We start from the raw sequence: 19,665 nt of genomic DNA, 5'->3' as shown, positions 1-19,665 counted from the left end.
AAACACTTGTAGCAGGTGACCAATTTGTCTATACCCTCTTCGTAGAAGGTTTCCGCCAACGAATGTAGCCACAACTCCACGGCAATTTTCACTTCATTGTCGGTTTGAAAGCATTGGCCACCTAGCTTGCGCTTCATGTGCAGGAACAAGTAGTAGTCAGACAGTGCCAAGTCCAGGCTGTAGGGCGGATCGAACTGCCCCCAAAGAAATTGTCGAACTAATGTTTGAGTGTCACCAGCAGTGTGGGACAGAGCATTGTCATGGAGCAACACAATTCCGTTACTGAGAATTTCTCTACGTTGTTTTGAATTGCCCGCCTTAGTTTTCTTAACGTTTTGTAATACCTTGCCACATAATGGTTTCACCTCCTGTGAGAAAGTTAATTAGCAAAACACCTTTCCTATCCCAAAAGACAGTGCACATAATATTTTGTGCAGACATTGTCATCTCGAATTTTTGTTTCTTTGGGGATTGCATGTGTGTGGATTCCTGTGTGACATATGACAGACCCAAATTTCATTACCTGCCACTCATTCATTTCATTGCAAATCAGCCAAAATGGATTTGCCGGTAGAGAAGTTACTACATGGCCAGATGGAGAGTTTTAGTCAGTGAGACATGTACTTTGTTAATAGTACAGAACAAAGGAAACAGAATTGTGAAACCAGTTAAACAAACACACTTTATTAACATATAAAATAAACTTAAAACTATCTTGAAAAATTAAACTAAAAATTTACTTCTTTAGAACACCATTTGCTTAATTTTTTTTATGATTACCAACATAATCATTAGATATCCAAAAAATAGAACATTAGTGATTAATTCTAACATGAAAGTAGAGTAATTTATGTTTACCTCAAAATGTCTAAGTAGTTTGTAAGTAATATTTTTCATCAGAAGTATTTGTAATAACTTAGCTCAATATAAATCAACTCCATGTACAATTTGTCTTCCTAAATAGTAAAGTTATAGGAACATTAAAAATATTGTGCTGCCAAATTGATGGCACCAAGCTGGCCAAAAAATGGACAGTAAATTATATTTAACCTTACAATACCAAGTACAAGGTACAACTAAGTACACTGCACATTAACTTAAAACTTACTCCGTAATATGAGTACAAGTACTTTTGAGAGGAAAATATATAAATTAAAACTTAATAAGTCAAATCAATTCAGCAGGATATACCATTGTTAAATCCATAAAGAAAACCATGTATATATATACTGAAAAGTAATACAAACAAATATTGAAATATTTTATTTTGAAATTTATTTGTAAAGGATGGCACAATATTATGAAATAGTATTGGCTTGGACGATTAACTGGATGGTTCTAATTAAGAGGTCATTTGTACATACTGTATCACAGCAACTTTGGTAAAAAAATCTTGAAATAGAACTTAAAAATTGTTTATTGAGCTGGCGGTTCTTCTGCTGTGGCCGATGCTGGCTCAGCTGGAGCTTCCTCTGCGGAGGGTTCGGCATCAGTTGTAGGTTCAACTGGTGCACCACCTTCCTCCTCCGTAGCATGTTTTTCTTCTGGCTCATATTTTTCAAGTCTTTCTTTCAACACTTGGATCTCACCTTCCAAAGTCTGGATTTTTGTAATGGCTGCTTCCAAATCTGTTTTGAGAACACCTACTTCCACATCCTCAGGTCTGTTATCACCCAAATGTTTTCTTATGTATCTGAAATATTTTGTTAAGGGTGTGTATTTATTAAGTGGCTGATAATTTACTGACAAAACAAAAGATATTCCTTCTCCACTCGTCTCAAGGACTAAAATGCAAACACCAACACCCAACAATGTTTAAAAGCTTAAAACTTAAATCTCCATTAAAATAAAAAAAACTTTGTTTTTTTTAATTTAGGTTATTTAGACCATTAAATTTATATGATATTACAATTGGTACTAACGTATATAATCTTTTTTTCATCTTTTATCTAATTCAATCTGCTTAACATTCTTTCCAAAAGCCTTAAATACCAAGTCAATTAAAAACATACTTCGATTATTACAATAAATTTGTTCAGCATTGTACTTGGTCAGTTGCAAGATCTTTTTAGATGAAATATATCAGTCTTTGATATATCATTGGATTAATTTAATAAATTTCTTTATATAATAATAAGCGTTTTGGGGTATGATATTATCAACATCTTTACAATTAAATAAGTAAAAAATAATAATCAGATCATGAATTAGCAATGGATTCATTACGGTTACGTTACCATTAACTCTAGATCTGTCACATCGACACTCACGTGTCCATAGTTACAGGACAGCGATCTGTTGCTTAGACATCGTGTTTTCATGATATTATTAATTTGATATTAAGGTCAATTTATATCAGTACCAATAGAAAAGGGGGTTCCATAACATAACATACTCAGATTTCATTCACCTGGATGCAACATTACGTTAGCAGTTAATAAAATAAAACAAAGAAAGGGTTTTTTCCATTTTAAAGTTTTACCGCTACGCATAATTTATAGGGAAAGTTTCTTCCACATATTTAAAAATATTTACATATCTACATTCCTTACGAACTTTGGCCACTTTTGTGTATTTTGGATTTTCTTCAAAACATTTGAATTTTTATGGAACATTTTTAAACACACTTAATGTATATTGTGTGAACAAGTTTTTAAAGTTTTATATTTAATTTATCATAATCTACGTTTCCTGAGAGAAAATATATTTATAATAACGTACAATCAAAGCAAACATTGTACATGTGGCAATTTTTTAATAACAAACTTGCCAAGTGCTGAAAATGGGGTGACTATTTTAAAAATTGCACAGATCTAGGGTTAATTTGTTTTATATCCATACATTATTTTTTAATTTTATATTATTGAGTTTGATAAAGCAAAAAAACAAAATTACATTATTTAAAATTGATTTTAAATATTGTTTTGATAAATTAAAAATATATATAATAGACAATAATAGGACAAATCAATATTTGTGAATGTTGAGATCAGCTCCATTTCTCCTTCCACTTAGTGCAACAAAGCTTATTAACTCCGCATCGTTTGGACATCAGAGACATCTACATTACAAAATCAAGTGTAATCTATATTTTCTGGTACAAGACCAGGAGTAATTTTAGCAGTGCCCCTGGGAAAACATGTCATGGTCTTCTAAGTGGAAGTTATTGTAATAGAATCATGCGCCATAAGGCTCATAAAAATCAAGCCAAAGGAGCAGTATCTGCTCAGCCCTAAGGACATCAGAGAACAGGAGCCCTCAAATTTGATAGGATTCTGTAAGTCTCAAATTCTAAGGGCAACATCTAACTTTAAGTAAGGGAGACGCAAAGGTCTTTTCAGGACAATGTGCAGAGACTTTTGTCTCTTTCCCTCTAGATACAAAAAATTATAATCTAAATAAAGAGGTGTTTTCATTGTCTCCTCAGTTGTACAACTGATTTCAGTTGGTGCACTAAGTGGAAGGTGAAATGGAGCTGAACTCAAAATTGGTAATGAATTAACCCTCCCACCATAGCTACGTTATAAGTGGAAATTAATATTTGTTAGCAAATTTGTATACATATAATAGACAAGATGTATTACTTATATTTGTTGGTGTGAAAGGTTCAAAAGCAGTCTGGGATAAAAACATGTCACTCACAGCACATCCATCTTGTGACCTAGCACCATTATTAAATAGTTCTCATCATCACAACAGTCACTTAAAAAAAACTAGTCTCAAGTTTTTCTTGTGACATTTTATATAAATTGTTTTGCGGTGGAACAATTCTAGAGGAGCGATCTGCATTACTGCTGGTGATACAAAGCATGCTTATAGCAACTTTTGGTGTTACCAGTCAAAGGGTAAAGACACTAGTAACATACCAATAAAGGGTGCAGGCTGTTCACTACCCTTGTACTATAGTTTTCTTGGCCATTTATCAACTCCCATTAGTAAAACAGGACATTACCATAAAATAATAGTAAAACAATTTTAAATTCAAATATTGTGTAACCGTACAAAATTAACTGTGATTGATAGTGTAAGTAAAGGATACTCCAGCGCATCTGCAGGTTTTTCTGGTTCATCATAAAGCATAACTAAAACTTTAGTTAAAGCATCCATTGCTCCAGCTTTTTCCAGATATTTCCGGAATTCTTCTCTTTTGGAGTCAAGTGGCTGAAAAATGAATAAGCTATTAAAACATTCATAATAGAACAACATATTAGATAACTAAAATAACTCCATTAAGTATATAATACTAGTGTTATGATTCCAGTCTTACATAATCTTAACATCAATATTAAACTATTGAAATAACATTTTCACCATTGTTTATTTACTCTTTCAATCCCAAACTTTTATCAAAACGGACATAACAAATATCAGTATAAAATCCCAGTTCCATCTTACGTAGACGTTTATTATAAAATATAACATAACTTTCTCTTGTATTATTACCTGAGCGTTATTCAAAGAGCTACAAAAATTTAATCTTTTTCTTTCCATATGTTATATTCAGAATGAACTGGCCTACAGACTTCTATATAGGCAACATCAGGTTCAATGATAGTGCATGTGATAGAGCATTAGTGATCATTTTCACACTGTTCTTACAGGTAACCCTGACGGCAACGAGAAAATCACAGAATACATTCTTAAACAAACTGATTGAAGTTGAATTAACTGCTATTTAGAATGATCTATGTTTAAGGTGAAAAGTTTGTGAATATACTAGAATATTCTAAGAAGGTTGGACATCTAGTACTTTCTAAGCTATTGAGATGAAAAAAATATTAGTTTATGCTTAATAGGTTAGAATATTCTTTTTTTTATAAAAGCAAGTTAAGGGGCTTTTATTTTAGTAGCAATCATTGTGATTTTTATACAAGTATATAGACATGTCAAGTTATGAGGTAGAAAAGTAAGTAATTCTAATCAACTATTTTAATTTGAAATCCAGAATGTACAACTTGTTATGCCAGAGTTTTTACTTAAGTATGGGCATTTATACAGAGAGGAGTAGACAAAAAGCAAAATATTACTATTTTAGACATTAATAACTTGACAAAAATGTAATGAAGTCTGTATGGACATAAAACTGTATAATTGTAATAGAGATTTGAAATTCATAATAAAATCTGCAAACTCCTCACAGTAGAATTTATAAGGAATTTTAGTAATATATTGGTGACCAAGGAAATTCATAGACTGGCAATCTCTATGCCCAATACAATACAGAAGTTAAATCTGATTTTGCACTCAGTGGTAAACAGCTGCTTCTGGAACAAATTTTAATTCACCATGTTTCGTTAACACTGTTAAGAGTTAAGATCAAATTTGGTACTTTGTCATTTAGAATAACACATTATGATAATATGAATGGTATCAAACACCAATATAAAAGTTAATACTTAAGTATCCAAATATATAAGCAGAGGTCATTAAAAATCCATGTTGACTATGTCCTTTACAAACGGTTACATGATCTGAGCTTGAATTTGGGTACAATCTTTACGGATGGTTTTCTTCTTTTGCCAGTAGTGCAGGGCCACCGAAACCTGTACTGATGGTGGAATAGGCTACAGTATGATAAGTGGCCACCAATACGGATTATGATTATTGATTTTAAATATTGATACAATTGAATACAACATTTGACCTATACATATTCATAATTAATCATTGCCAGCTTTCTTTATTTAGATCAGTAATGTCATTACTAGCTCTTGTTAGTGACGTCATTACCAGCTGTTATTTCGTTTATGTAGGAGAAGGTTAGTGAAAAACAAGAGCAATGTTGATGAATATGCAAATATTGGCTCAAAATGTATAAACACTGAGCAATGTTTTAAATGGCTGCAAGAAAAGGAGCTAAATCTGAATTATCCTGTTTGTAGTGAGGAAATGAAAACTAGAATTAAAGGTGGAAATCAAATAGTGTTTCACTGCAAGAAAAGTCAGAACAAGCAGGATGTTGCAAAAAACGCACTTAGGAAGACTTTATGAACATTCTAAATTTAGTACTATGATTATAGCAAAAATCATGTGGTATTTTTGTTGAAATCAAACTATTTAATTAATGAATATAGTTTAGATGGCATCAGTACCTGCAGAAATACCATTTCAGATTGGCTAAAGTAAGTAATGTAAGTACTACGCTGCTCAAACAAACTAATAAAGTATAGTTATTTTACGTAATCTGAAAAAAAATTTCTTTTACATATTAAAAGATGGCTTCTCTATATTAACATTTTTAGAGCCTAAAACGTAATTCAACTTGACATCTTCGTTCAAAATTAAAATCATGTGTTTTGTTATCGACTAATGACATCTGTTGTTATTGACTAACGGTGACGTACGTGTCTTCTTTGTTTTTTATCCTTGAAATACAAAAGGTAAGTAAATGTTATTGTTTTGTTGTAATTATATATTACATTTTAATTTGTAAATTATAAATATTTACACACTAATTTCTAAAATTGAAAACTAGCAAAACAATTTTGTTCTTTGAAATATCAATTATTTATTTGGTCTAACATTTTGCTTTTAGTCATCCAAAGGACTATCGATAATTCCAATATCATTCGATAATCATCATCCCATTGTGTTGGTGGCTGCTTATTATACTGCAGTCCAGTGGCATTACTGATTGATATATTTCTGATGTCAGATCATGTTGAATGATCTGACACGTGATCTGAGGTCAGTGAATTACCGATTGGAAATGCCCCTGGCCATCATTGCAAGATTTGGTGACGCCTTCAACTCAGAAAACCAGATTACGTCTCAGATCATGCAAGCGCTTGTAAAGGTTGTTTTGTTCAGACTTAATAACTTAACCACACGTACGTATCATGTGTTGTAGATCTTTAGTTTTACTGTCAAAAGTAAAATACTATGAATTCTTTATACTGTGGTTGGTTTATTAACACGTTCGCTGCTAAAAATCCCTATATAGAGTTCCCTATATGCTGAAAATTTTAAAATATATTTTTACTTACTTTTGGATGAAATATGATAGAAATAATATATGAAAATTACTCAGAAGTCACAAAAGTTGTCACTTTCTACAGTTTTGGGAATGCGATAACTGTGGTTACCGCTAGCTCCTGAGGTAACTCTCCTGGTAACTCTAGTTACCGCTCGCACTAGGGAACGCCCTTTTATAGCAGTGGGAATATTCAAGATGAATACCTTGTAGCTAAGTAAACTGTATTTTATTCGTTTTAGACAAACACAAACAATATTTATACGTAAATGTGAAAACCAACATAAATGTAAAAGTTTATAAAAATGTGAAAAAGTTTATATAAATTTCCACTGACTAACTCAAATTCAGTTATTATTTACAAATATGTGGTGAGTAATTATAATAAAATATATTTAAATGTTTGCTTGAAATGATACAAAAAATATTGTAGTACATAGGTTTATAAAAATGTATTGCAATACAGTTGTGAGCGCTCCATTGGTATGGGTTGGTCTCGTAATCAGGATCCTCAACTTCCGAGTCCATCTGGTACTCCACATCGTCCATGTTGTCATCCTCGTCATTTGAACTCAATACTGGCTCTGTTGTACGCTTTGAACTTGGTTATTGTACACCACTTGGTCCCGGGGGAAGATGCATTGTGTTGCATAATCACTTACTACTATAAAAACTTTTAGAATCATTAAAAATAATGAAAAAGTCTATTGTGAAAACAAAGTGCATAAAAATGCGGGAAAAGTACCTCCAGAGGAGTGAGAAATACATCGTTGTGATAGCTCGAGTGCTGGCCGCACACTGACCTCATTTCAGAACAAAGGCTCTTGGTAACCACAGTTACCGCCTGCACCTAGCACAGCGTAGCAGCGGTAACCAGAGTTACCGCCCGCAGCGAACGTGTTAAACAGAATGTTATGAGTTTTTTATGTTTGACTAATATAATTTTATTGTTATGAATATATATATATATATATATATATATATATATATATAAGGTTAGGTTAGGTTAGGTTGTGTATATATATATATATATATATATATATATATATATATACACAAGTGAGCTCAAAGACCATTGCATATGGCTCATAAATTATATAAACTTTAACTTTGTTACTGTTAGTAATGTATTACAAGTAGTAGATATGGACAGAATGGCCTCTGTATAGTGTAAACTCCTAAATATCTAACCATGAAAATCATGACAAAAATCCATGTTGACTATGTCTAAAAAGGACCCCCATTTTATAAAAGTTGTCTAATTACCACCATTTAAAAAAACTTGTTTCAATGTCTATTTTTTGAGAAAACAAACTGAACATTTTTACTTCCGAGTACAAAAACTTCTAATCCTACACATCTTGCCACATTGTTCGATAGTTTTCTAACCCAATTAAAAGTAAATTGGGAGGATAACTATTTTTTGGCGGGGTTTTGAAAAAAAGATACATTGAAACACATTTTTTTTAAAAGAAAAAAACATAGCAATTCGTCCTTGCAATGCATATATTTAGGTATGAAAAATATAAATGCTTAATGTACAGAATTCATGTTATGTAGATAATTTGGTAAATGTTTACTTTAGCCACATCACAATATTTGTTGTTTTTTTTTTTTTTTTTTCAAAAAGAAAATAATGCTTAAGATTATGGAGAAGCACAATAATATTAAAAACAACAGATAAAAATTAAATTTTGGAAAGAAGAAACTGTTTTTAATCTCGTACAGGGCATTAAAGTCCAACGGACTAAGTAATGCCTCCAGATTGTGACAGGTGAAAAAAATCTGTCAAGAGTATTAATCAGTAAAGTATAAAATTCCAAAAGGCTAGTTACTAATGCAGGAAGCTAAAAATATTACAAACTCAACTGACCATAACACTGATACATATACAGACTGTGTATATAGCAAGGCAATGGCTGACAATGCACAAACCATTTAAATTCATATTACGAAGTAAAATAAAACATCTTTTCTATCCATTCTGACACGATATTAAGTAGTATACCTACTTTAAAGAGCTCTCTCAACACTGACTTTTACATTGAATATGCACAAAAATCCCAATCTCTAGCACCACAAAAGAAATAAAGTCTATTTCTATAATTATTATGCAACTAAATCCAACCAATCAGTAATGGCAATGACGAGATGCTGAAAGAAATTGCACAATAGTTAACAGACCACTATAAAAAAGGAAAAATTATCAATAATCTTCACCATGGAAGTAGAAACGATGAATATAAACTTCTCCATAAAGTTAGAACTGTGGCCAAAATGACAAAAACAGAAAAAAGGACCAAACATAATCTTTTCGTTAAAATTCTCGAATGAATGTTAACAATCCTGTTATTCCTTCCTCAGTTTGTTATCCTTCCCAATCGAAAAAACTCTCGATACCTCCCTGTCCCCAAGATTACTGGACTAATTGAGATAAAACCTAAAATTAAACATGATCTAACGTCAGAAAAGTTGGGAACATCAGGCACGTAATCTGAGATCGGAAAAGTACCAATCGGAAATTCCACTGACCATCAGTGCGGGCTTTGGTGGCACCACCCCGTACTTCTGGTGAAAAAAGAAAAACATCTCTCAAGAAATTACCAAAATTCAAGCTCAGATCACGTGAGCGTTCTTAGAGTTTAACTTGAACATTATTAGGAACATATGGTACTTTGGGATTATACCGACCACACCCAGACATGAATCGTTATTTGACATTTTGCTTCTACTGATTACTAGATTAGCGTAGAACAATATTTCGTCAATATAAAACAGGAATTGTCTTATCGCAAACCCCTCCCCATCCTCAGACAGAGGTCAAAGTCGAGCGGTCTAGTAGATAACGTGATTGCAGAGTCTCGCCGCCCATTCAGCTGGTGCGTCGCTTTATTGTACTTCCGTGTTTTACCTCTACATTTCTCCAAACACAAAAATTCAACAAAAACAAACATTACCAAACAAAAACTAAACTCTTTATTGAAAAAACACTCAAAACTTGTTTTTATTCTTGATCACATTCCGCCACCCAAAATGCGAGTGCATCCGGCCATCAGCGCGGGCTTCGACAGCACCTTCGGTGCTGCCCCGCGATGATGTCAACGAAAGAAAAACATCCCTCGAGATAGTACCTATCAGTAAAATATCAAATTCTAGAGGGGCTTATCAGAAAGATAAATTGAATTGTAATGGAAAGGCAATTATGTACCGTGCAAATCATGTGATGCCGCGCGGCCTGCCGTAATCGGGATTCTCGAGAAAGATAAGATAACAGCGACAACAATACCGATCACAATACCTGGAAATGCTTGTAAGTTTGTAATTAAAGAGTTGTTTTTTTGTTCTATCATGTTTGTCTCTATAAATTTATATTTTTGTGTTCTTCATACTGGTGTGGTCGGTATAATCCCAAAGTACCGAACATATTTATGATAACCTGATCTAAACTTACTTATATCATGTAATAACAAGTAGTGGATAGGGGCAGATTGGGCTAATACCAAAGGACCCATACAAGCTTAGGGTGGTGCCACAGTTGCAACTGGGAAAACAGAAAACACAAATTTGTTATACTTGGGTTATTAACACAAAAACTGCTAATTCTTTCCTTTTGCCCAGGTAATTATGCAAGTAAATGACCACCATCATGCATATAAATAATTGTGTTGTGAACGTGTTACATCTCCCTGGGTAACCAAAGCCCATTTTATAAAAAAAAATACAAGGTCAGATGTGGGTGTGCGGCCTTTGGATGGATGTCAACGGAGAAGGCGTAGTATTACAAATATAAACTATAAGAAATTCATTTTTATTTATGAGCACGTTTTTAGAATAATAGCAGAAAATCAGTAGACAACCGTGCCACCTTTATTCACAGGCGGTATAGACAAATGCCTTTACCATTAGTCATCAGCTGATTGACAGTTGTTGGAAAACTGTTAGAAAAGAGTGTCATAGTGCCCTCTTCAGAAGGAGGAAGTCTGGGGGTAAAATGTACAGCATACATTTACTATGGACATAGGAACACATCTGCAAAATTAGATAATGAGAAATGGGCCAAACCCCGCTGAGCCCAAAGGTGGGGAGACTTTAATAAGCGGCCTACATTTGTTATTAAGCTTTTTTTATTAAATTTTTTATTTATTTTAATAAACAAGGATTTTATTTAAAAATTTATTTTAACTTATGACTTCAACTGATCATAATGGGTAGGGTACAATAAACTGACCAGGTTTTTTATATCGAAGAATGTAATCATCGATACCTAATATTCACATCTCAAATCCTTGACTATAAATCGATATAAAAGTATTTATAGTCCTCAATAACAATCATATGTTTAAAATTAAAATATGAATTTAATATTTACAGTGATCAAACAAATTATTATAACCAAAATTAGGAAAACTGAAGATGACCATATTTGCTATTTCACAGTTACAGTTGTTTCTTTTCCACAAATTTCACATATAATGGGTTTTTCGGTACGAGACCAACATGATGAAGCCACGAAAAACATGATATATCATCTTTCAAAGCAATTTCGTGTAGTATTCTAAAATTGACTGCCATTTTTAATAATCAAATTTTATTTATGTAAAATTGATATATTTCCTTATGCGTATTATTTAAAAGTGTTTACTGCTGTTGATATAGGCTATATTATTTAAGTTAATTATTGTTCAAAATAATTAATCAGTATCAATTAATTATATCGATGCTTATAATTAAGTATTATCGTTTGCCAATTTCGATATAAAAAACCTGATCCGTTTATTGTACACTACCCATTATAATTATAAAAATAACAAAAAAAAGAAAAAGATGTAAGCCTAACTATTTTTGAAGAATATGTAAATGGTGATATGAGGAAACTGTGTGAGATAGTTCTTGGCAAAATGTCAGAGAAATTTGTGGAGTGGAATAGAGGTAGACTGTCTAGCAATCTGTGATTTTTTTTGTACTGCAGGGAAGTGTACTTGTCTGGGAAAATCCTTTTATCTATTTCTCAAAAGCGGTTACTCACTGCTATTCAGGTTATCTATAAATACTGAAACGTTTCTCTTTAACCCTTTTACTGCCGGCCATTTTTTTATCGTACCAGTCAAAATTGCCAAGGGGGAAAATCGCTGTTGTGCATTCATTTAAAAATGCTGTATCTTTTTTATTTTTCATTAGATTTGCATGAATTTTTACTTTATTTACTCGTATTTAAATGCTGTTTTTTAAATAATAAAAAGAAATTTTAATTTGAAACAAACTCGTTATTTAATTTTAAAAATTATGTAAATAAAAAATAAATAAAAAAATAAAAATTGTGTTTGGCATCTGATAATTTATTTTTAAAATTATACTAAAATTTTGAGCATGATATCATTATAAACTAGAGCAATTGCTTAGAACATATACCAAATTTGAAGGTGCTACCTTGAAACATAGCTGCACTATGAGGATTTTCCCAAAACTGGTAGGCCTCCTCTAGGCCTACCAGTGGAAGTTGAAGGTAAACTTATCTGTGCCACATCCCCCTCACTATCTAATAACTCCTCATTATCTGATGGTAAGATAAAGTCAGGATCGTCATCAGTGTCATCCACATCACTTTGATTGTCATCAATAGCCCTAACACTAATATCAGAATCGTTCTCGGCATCTGAATCTGACAAATTCTGAAGGAAATTGTCACTCAGTTCGTCTTGCACTTGTACACCACCATCGATTAGACTGTTAATTATTGTTCCCTCACTCACAGGAGAGTTAGATGTAACTCTTTTACTCATTTTATCCTTGATCAACAAAAGTAACACTTCAAAAAACTTTCGATAACATTGTAAACAACAACAATGAACGAAAATTTCAGTAATCTAACCCGATCATCTGGTTTTGACAGCTGTCTAGGTAGTTCGTCAATTCTAGTCAAAGACGACGAAAATAGAAATCCAAAGTTCTTCAAATGGCTTTTTTCATTATCCTTTCCTCCTAAACAACCAAAATACCGAATATTTCGGCATTTGAACATAACAGTAGCCAGTAACAATAAAAAAAACAGACGTCCGACATATCGGACGTTGGCGTTTTCGGCAAAAATGCCGACGTCCGATATGTCGGACGTCGGCAGTAAAAGGGTTAATGTATGTCTACAAAAAAGTTTGTTTTGTAATTTGTTAATGTCATTGACATATTTATTTTACTAAGAATTGTAATGAATTATTTTTGTTGTTAATATAATATAATTCTTGTTGCGTACGATTATTATATAATATCGAAGTTAGATAATATATAGAATCAATCAATCATCGACTAACAAGTGTAAAACACGTATTAAAGTCTACCCCTGGAGGTCACTAGTGGGGCTCCCTTCAAGTTTTTACAAGCCTAAACATGAGGGAGTGTTTTCTCTCCTACCCGCTTTGACTGACTGCAAGAGGCTGAAGTAGGCTAACATCCCATTGTTCAAAGATGAGGTAAATGAAATAGTGCCTTTTATCCGTAAAACAGGAAACCACCCCTACCAACAACCAATCCTGAATATTTTTACAGGAAACAGTACAAAACCTCTTTTAGAACTAGCTACAATGAGGGATTTACTCATCTTCTTGTCCTAAGTGAATAAAAAGAAATTCTCTCACGCAGTTAATTTCATTATTTATTAACAAAAAAATTCAATTAAATAATTCATACAAATTTATATTGAGAAATAAACCATCTTTGTGATAAATATTCTATACAGGTAATCTTAGTCCAACCAATCAAAGATACTATATATAGCCTATCACTATCATTTTGGATAGATAACAGCAGAGCGGAGGACTTTTAGATAACAGGTTTTTGTCAGCCTATAGGCTATGTCTACTAATTGTACATAAAATAACTCAATTGAATTTGATATCTACATTGAAATATTCAGTTAGTACACAACTGAGTTTAATTTAAAGATATAATAAAACTTTTTTAACGATCGTTTTTTCTTATTCAGGCCTAATTGTAATGTTAACTATATCCAATTTCTTTATGTTTACCCTGTATGAAGACATATTTCAATTTTCTCCCTATATAAGTGGTGACAACTTGATTTTTCACTGACAAGTTATACAATGAAATAATCTATTGAAGATGTGCAGTCGTTGTATCGCTGAAAAGTAGCAATCTAAATATTGATGTGCCGCACTAACAATCTTACAAAACGATAATTATAATCCACTAAGCCAACACGCCGCCATTTACGTTATACTTTTCAATTTTCTATACAACGAACAACGTTTAACTCCAGGTTAGCCAATGGCAAGTGTTACAATTACCTACCACAGACTTTACAAAACATACTTGCATTACTAGTAAAAACACTAGCTTAAAATAACATTACTAGCAAGCCATCATCATCATCATCAAAATCACTTTGCATACTAAATAAAAAGTAGGAAACGTCAAAATACTGCACTGTAACTAACAAAAACAGTGTTAAGATATATTTTTTTCAATTGGCGAAAAGTTTTATAAATACATAATATTATCGTTATAACAAAAGCATTAACAAAGTGCTTCATAGCGGTTATTGATTAGAAGACGGGAAGGCCTCATTAATATCATGCAGGAATGAAAGATGTCGTTGGAGTTTAGCGGGTCAGTGATGTTTATAACGTAACCAACCCCTCGTTCATTGAAGTGTAAGTTGGAAGAAGTGGCTTCTACAGGGAGTCGAAGTAGCATTCTTCACGCCTAGGCTAAAGATACATTTGGGCATTAAGTTAACAGTGCAGCTTAAAGTTGCTTCACTGCGTATATTGGATGGATAGGAGCGTCACAAACCATAAACGGAGACCAAAAGTGAACAGCAACAAAAACATAACTAACTCTATGTTTGTAAGCAGCAAGTCGTTTTTTATCTCATTTAAGCTTCGGCGTCAGCTATGCCGGCTTCGAAGTGCACTGGTTTTTATTGTCAGAGAACATGATTGGACCTCCACGGGATTTGAATCCGTGATCTCTCGGTTAGAGAGCCGAGACTACTGTATAACCATAAGTCTACGGATGAGGACTCAGCAAGTCGTTCTTGATGTAAACACGTCAGTTTATTGTTGTTTTGATTATACTGTTACTTGTGTTTGGGACGTTGCTTTTATACTTGATTATGGATAAATATTTGTATACATCATAGCTATTTAGTAAATTCATGGAATTCTCCAGTTCTGGGACATGTTAAGAAGAACAAATCGATGACAGGTCTAACTGTGTTTAAGAAACCATAATTATTTTAAATATTTGAACAGATTTAATTATTGAGTTTAATGTCTTCTTAAGCATACCGCCCACTGCGACCGGACCAGACCAGCGCAGCCCAGCTTGGCTGGAAATTTTGGGATACGAAAATATTTGTAATTAAAAAGACAACCTTTTACTGTGACCGGTCTGGATCAGTACAATCTGTAATCCGGCATTTTTGTAAAGTCGAAGTAAATCCAATTAAATAGACTCCCACCCTCCGTGACCGGCCCAAACCGGCACTAATTCTTGGTTACTGCCCTTTTAATTTTGGTAACTAAAATAATTATTTTATATACATATGTGTGTAAATCGAAAGTTTTTTCACACTTATATGTGTATCATACCGGGCCTTTTGTGGGTATCATACACATTTGACTATAAGACTCCGCCCACTGGCTTCCAAATTTCCAATCTTCCAATTTGAAAGTATTTTGTTTCATTTAAAATAGTTGATTAATAAAACACACGTGTTGTTTAAACAGTTTAGCCTCAATCCAATATCCAGCTTTCACTCATTTGTGAGTATTACACAACGTCTAAGCAAGTACTGACTACTGCAAGACGCTTAATGTTCTGACCATTTGGTCGTCAGAATTTACACAAACATTAATATATAAGTACGTCTAAACACAAAACTTTTTTTTAATTATGAGGTGTATAGATCAACATTTGGGACGAGATCCCAGAACCAGTACCGCGGTTTGCATGTGACGTGGTACGGCCCAAGGGACAGCGTCGAACTTCATCCAAACAAAAGGTAGCCAAATAGTTAGTCAGCGCGTTGATAATACATAAATTAATAATACTCTTTATATCAATAATATTTATAAATATCAAGTTTTTAAGCTACAAACAGAGACATCAAGAGAACGATCGAAGAGGACGAGCGGTAAGAAGATAGCAAAAACAAATGGTAGCAAAGGTCGAGTTGTACATCAAATTCAAGGTATTAATTAATAATGAAAAACAACGCAGCAATTGATTGCTCAAAAGATTTAATTGTAGTTTTTTAAATTTCAAGTTTCTCATCAGTCACGCAAAGTAGTATTACTCTTAGATACACCGAAAAGATAAATGCTCATAAGTAGCATTTACTATACTGAAATTAGGTATTTACGTATTAAAAATGCTGCCCTGTAGTGTCTCGTAGCAGGTGTGAAGATGGTACAATATTATTTATCAATAGATTAATTCATAGCAATCTCCGTTCCTATGCCCATAAGGACTGGCAAACCGGGATGGGCCAGCCCAAGGCCAAATTACAGATTAGTACAGTCCGGCGTGCTGGTACTGTGACGTCACAAGACCCGTGCGGTCACCACGATTCGTTCAATACGAATAGGAGTGCGTTCGTCCTCATCATCGTTAATATGTATAGTCTTTCTATTGCAACTGAAGATAATTAAGTGCCATACTTGCTAGTGGACATTTTGTTTCTTAAGTTTAGTTCGTTCGTTCAAGTCTTTTCTTTTCTCTTAACGTTAGATTTGAGAAGTGACATACATACTTATGAAACCTTTATAATATACTGAGAAACAATTTTCCAAATTAAACGCAAACATTACTAAGAATTCAAAGATATTCTTTGAGTTAGTAATTTGAGTTAAAAATTGAATCACCCTGCTAATTTTATTATTTTTATTAAGTTTCAATAAAACTTGGCAGGCATATTCATGCAGTTATTTAAATAAACTTATGTTTTACTGTAATATTAAACATTATGATGAGTTCAACAAAAACCCGGATACATTTTTTTTAGAGCATCAAAAGTAAGCAACTTTACTATAATAATTAATTTATACTACTTCTTACTGAACTGAAACATAATTATAGTAGTAAGTACCCTGAGGTAGCAATATAAAAGTATAGTATGAATTACACAAAATTCACATGGATAAATACATAATAAGAGTAAGCTTTTATCTATGATATTAATAACAATTTTCACTGTAAATTTATGTTAGTATGCATTTTATTTCACGATAAATGCCAACATTTTATTATAAACTAAAATGTTGTTTATAAGTTAGATAAGCTATGAATGCATATAAATATGTTTCTTTCAATAGTGAACCTTATAATAAGGCGTATAGAAATTTATTATTTAAGATAAATGTTAGATTTAATTATAATATACGACTGATTTTCATTGTCAGAGCAAGGTTTCAAGGATTTAAGAATCAATAAAAATATTTAGACAGAGAGCAGGGACCCGTTTGTTTATTGTTTATAAGAACTGTATACATCTATTAATCAATGTGCTTAATTGTCTTTTTTGTTTTTTACAATAAAACTCCTTTCATTTTTACAATAATTTTTCGACATTATTTTGTTAAAAATTATCTTGTAATTATCTTGTACTATCTTGTATTTCAACTTTACCGTAACTGCCCCCACAGCTAGAATATAGAATCATATGATCACTAGTTCACACTTGTAGTAAAAATTCCAGTAATTATTACTTACCTTATTATAAGACATTTTATACAGTAAAAGAGTGTGAAGCATGTAACCTATGGCAGGTGGTTCTAACAATTTTAATCAATCAGCTGTGATAAATACGTAAGCCTTAGCTATTCTGCCTTCGAAGTACACTGTGTTATTATTATTATTATTTTATTTGCAAAGTACACTATTTATTCGTGTCTATGCATGATTGGCCCTCCCCGGGATTTGAACCCGTGATCTCTCAGTTTGAGAGCCGAGACTATATCCATTAGTCTACGGAGGAGGACTACGTAAGGAGTAAACGGCCAGCCAGATGTATAATATAACATAGCGGTTGATGATGGGTGGCAGCACTGTAGTACTAATCTGGCCTGTACTAATCAGATCTTGGTCAGTCGCAGTGGGGGCCGTGCATTAATCCTTAGTTTAAGGCAGTCCATACATATAGAACTGATGTAATTTTGCTTATTTTCCCGGAGACGGGTGTTTCTGTTAGACAAGGATTTCGATCAAACTATTTATCGGATAGATGTGGGACTGTACTTTAACCTTGGCTATTCCTTAAGCCTTATCTGCGTTAACGCAATTTTCCCTCTTTACTGTAACCCATACGACGCAACAAAAAACTGTACAGAAACTGCTTACGTTTGTCAGCTCTAGTCTGTATACATTACGTACGCACCCCCTGGCTGCTGAGAGACAGTGAAAATGTTTTCACTTTGAATGAAATACTTTACGTGATAGAAAATCAGACCTCGAAAGGAAAAAATGTTAGAAACTTAAAGGGAAATTTATACTTAAAAAGTTATTAAACACAGTTATTCTCTAAATTTGCTGCAAAATGATTTGTCAAAACACTAATATCTTGGGTTTGCTTATTTTAAAGTTGGTTTCAAAAAATTGATACTTAATATAATCAAGCGGAAATCGCACCTAATTTTCTTCTCATAGTATAATCTTTTAAAATGCAAAATACTAAAAACTGTATTACAAAACCCGAATAGTTGCAGGATTTATTAGACATGTAATTGTCATGTGAGAAGTTCAACGCGGTACTTCATGTTATCCTTCTTTTTCTTTTACTATGATATATTTTTTAATTCCGTAAATGTTGCACTAGTCTCTATGGATTTGAATATTCGAATCGTAAAACAATTTTGCATTAGATGTTCTGATTTTAGCCTTAGTTTTTTTGAGGCTATAACGTACTTAATATTTAAGATCATAAAAACGGTCGTCTCATTGTCTAATCTGATCCTTCTCACTTGGTCGGTTAGTGGGATTTGCTGTATACAGGAAGTTTGTAAGAGTAAATGAGAGTGATTATAAACATATTTTGTTTTGATATTTTTGGTGAGAATTATACTCGTAAATAGCGTAGAAAACGTTCAAAACAAGTTAAACATAATTACAAAAAGTGTAATATTATTATATCATTTTGTAACAAGTTTATTTTCACATATTATAGTGCATAATTTATTTGAGGTTAAATGCAAAAAGGAGCCATGTAGCCCTAGTTTAGCCTATGTACAGATGAACAAATAAAAACATTAAATCAACAGTAAATCAACTTCTCATGGCCACTGAATAGCCTTTCTACGACCGTAATTAAATATACAGTGCTAAGAAATGGGAAATAATACGATAGTTTATATACACAAATTTACATTAACGATCTTTCTTTAGCTAAAAATACACAATTAGAGTATTTCTCATTCTCGATGGATTTCATTTTCATTAAATTCTGATTTCTCCAATCGTTTTTATAGATTCATTTTGACATTAGATGATAAAACATAGATGCTGAATCTGAAGCGACCTTTGCTTGAGGTCGTTGGCGTTGTCCAGACCGGAACTCCCGATTCGTTAGCACGTTACTGAAGATAATATATTAGTGATCAGGCCCAGTAAAGTACTCCATCACCATCTAGTAAATTCTTCTATGGATGTTTTTCACCGAAAAATTAACATCCCTGATAGTA

General features: G+C 32.7%; 1 protein-coding gene across 1 annotated transcript; it reads right to left on the bottom strand.

Annotated features, from left to right (window-relative positions):
- Window positions 1-668: 668 nt before the first annotated feature.
- On the bottom strand, window positions 669-14,207 carry LOC124360730 (c-Myc-binding protein-like). Its single transcript, XM_046814582.1, has 3 exons — window positions 13,993-14,207; window positions 4,040-4,161; window positions 669-1,693 (listed from the first exon to the last, which is right to left on the bottom strand). The coding sequence occupies exons 1-3, from the start codon at window positions 14,005-14,007 to the stop codon at window positions 1,417-1,419; spliced, it is 414 nt and encodes a 137-aa protein (XP_046670538.1). The 5' UTR covers window positions 14,008-14,207; the 3' UTR covers window positions 669-1,416.
- Window positions 14,208-19,665: the final 5,458 nt, after the last annotated feature.

This window comes from Homalodisca vitripennis, chromosome 4, assembly GCF_021130785.1.
Source record: "Homalodisca vitripennis isolate AUS2020 chromosome 4, UT_GWSS_2.1, whole genome shotgun sequence".
Classification (NCBI taxonomy): domain Eukaryota; kingdom Metazoa; phylum Arthropoda; class Insecta; order Hemiptera; family Cicadellidae; genus Homalodisca; species Homalodisca vitripennis.
Note: the sequence above shows the minus strand (reverse complement) of the source record. Positions and strands in the feature narration are given on the sequence as shown.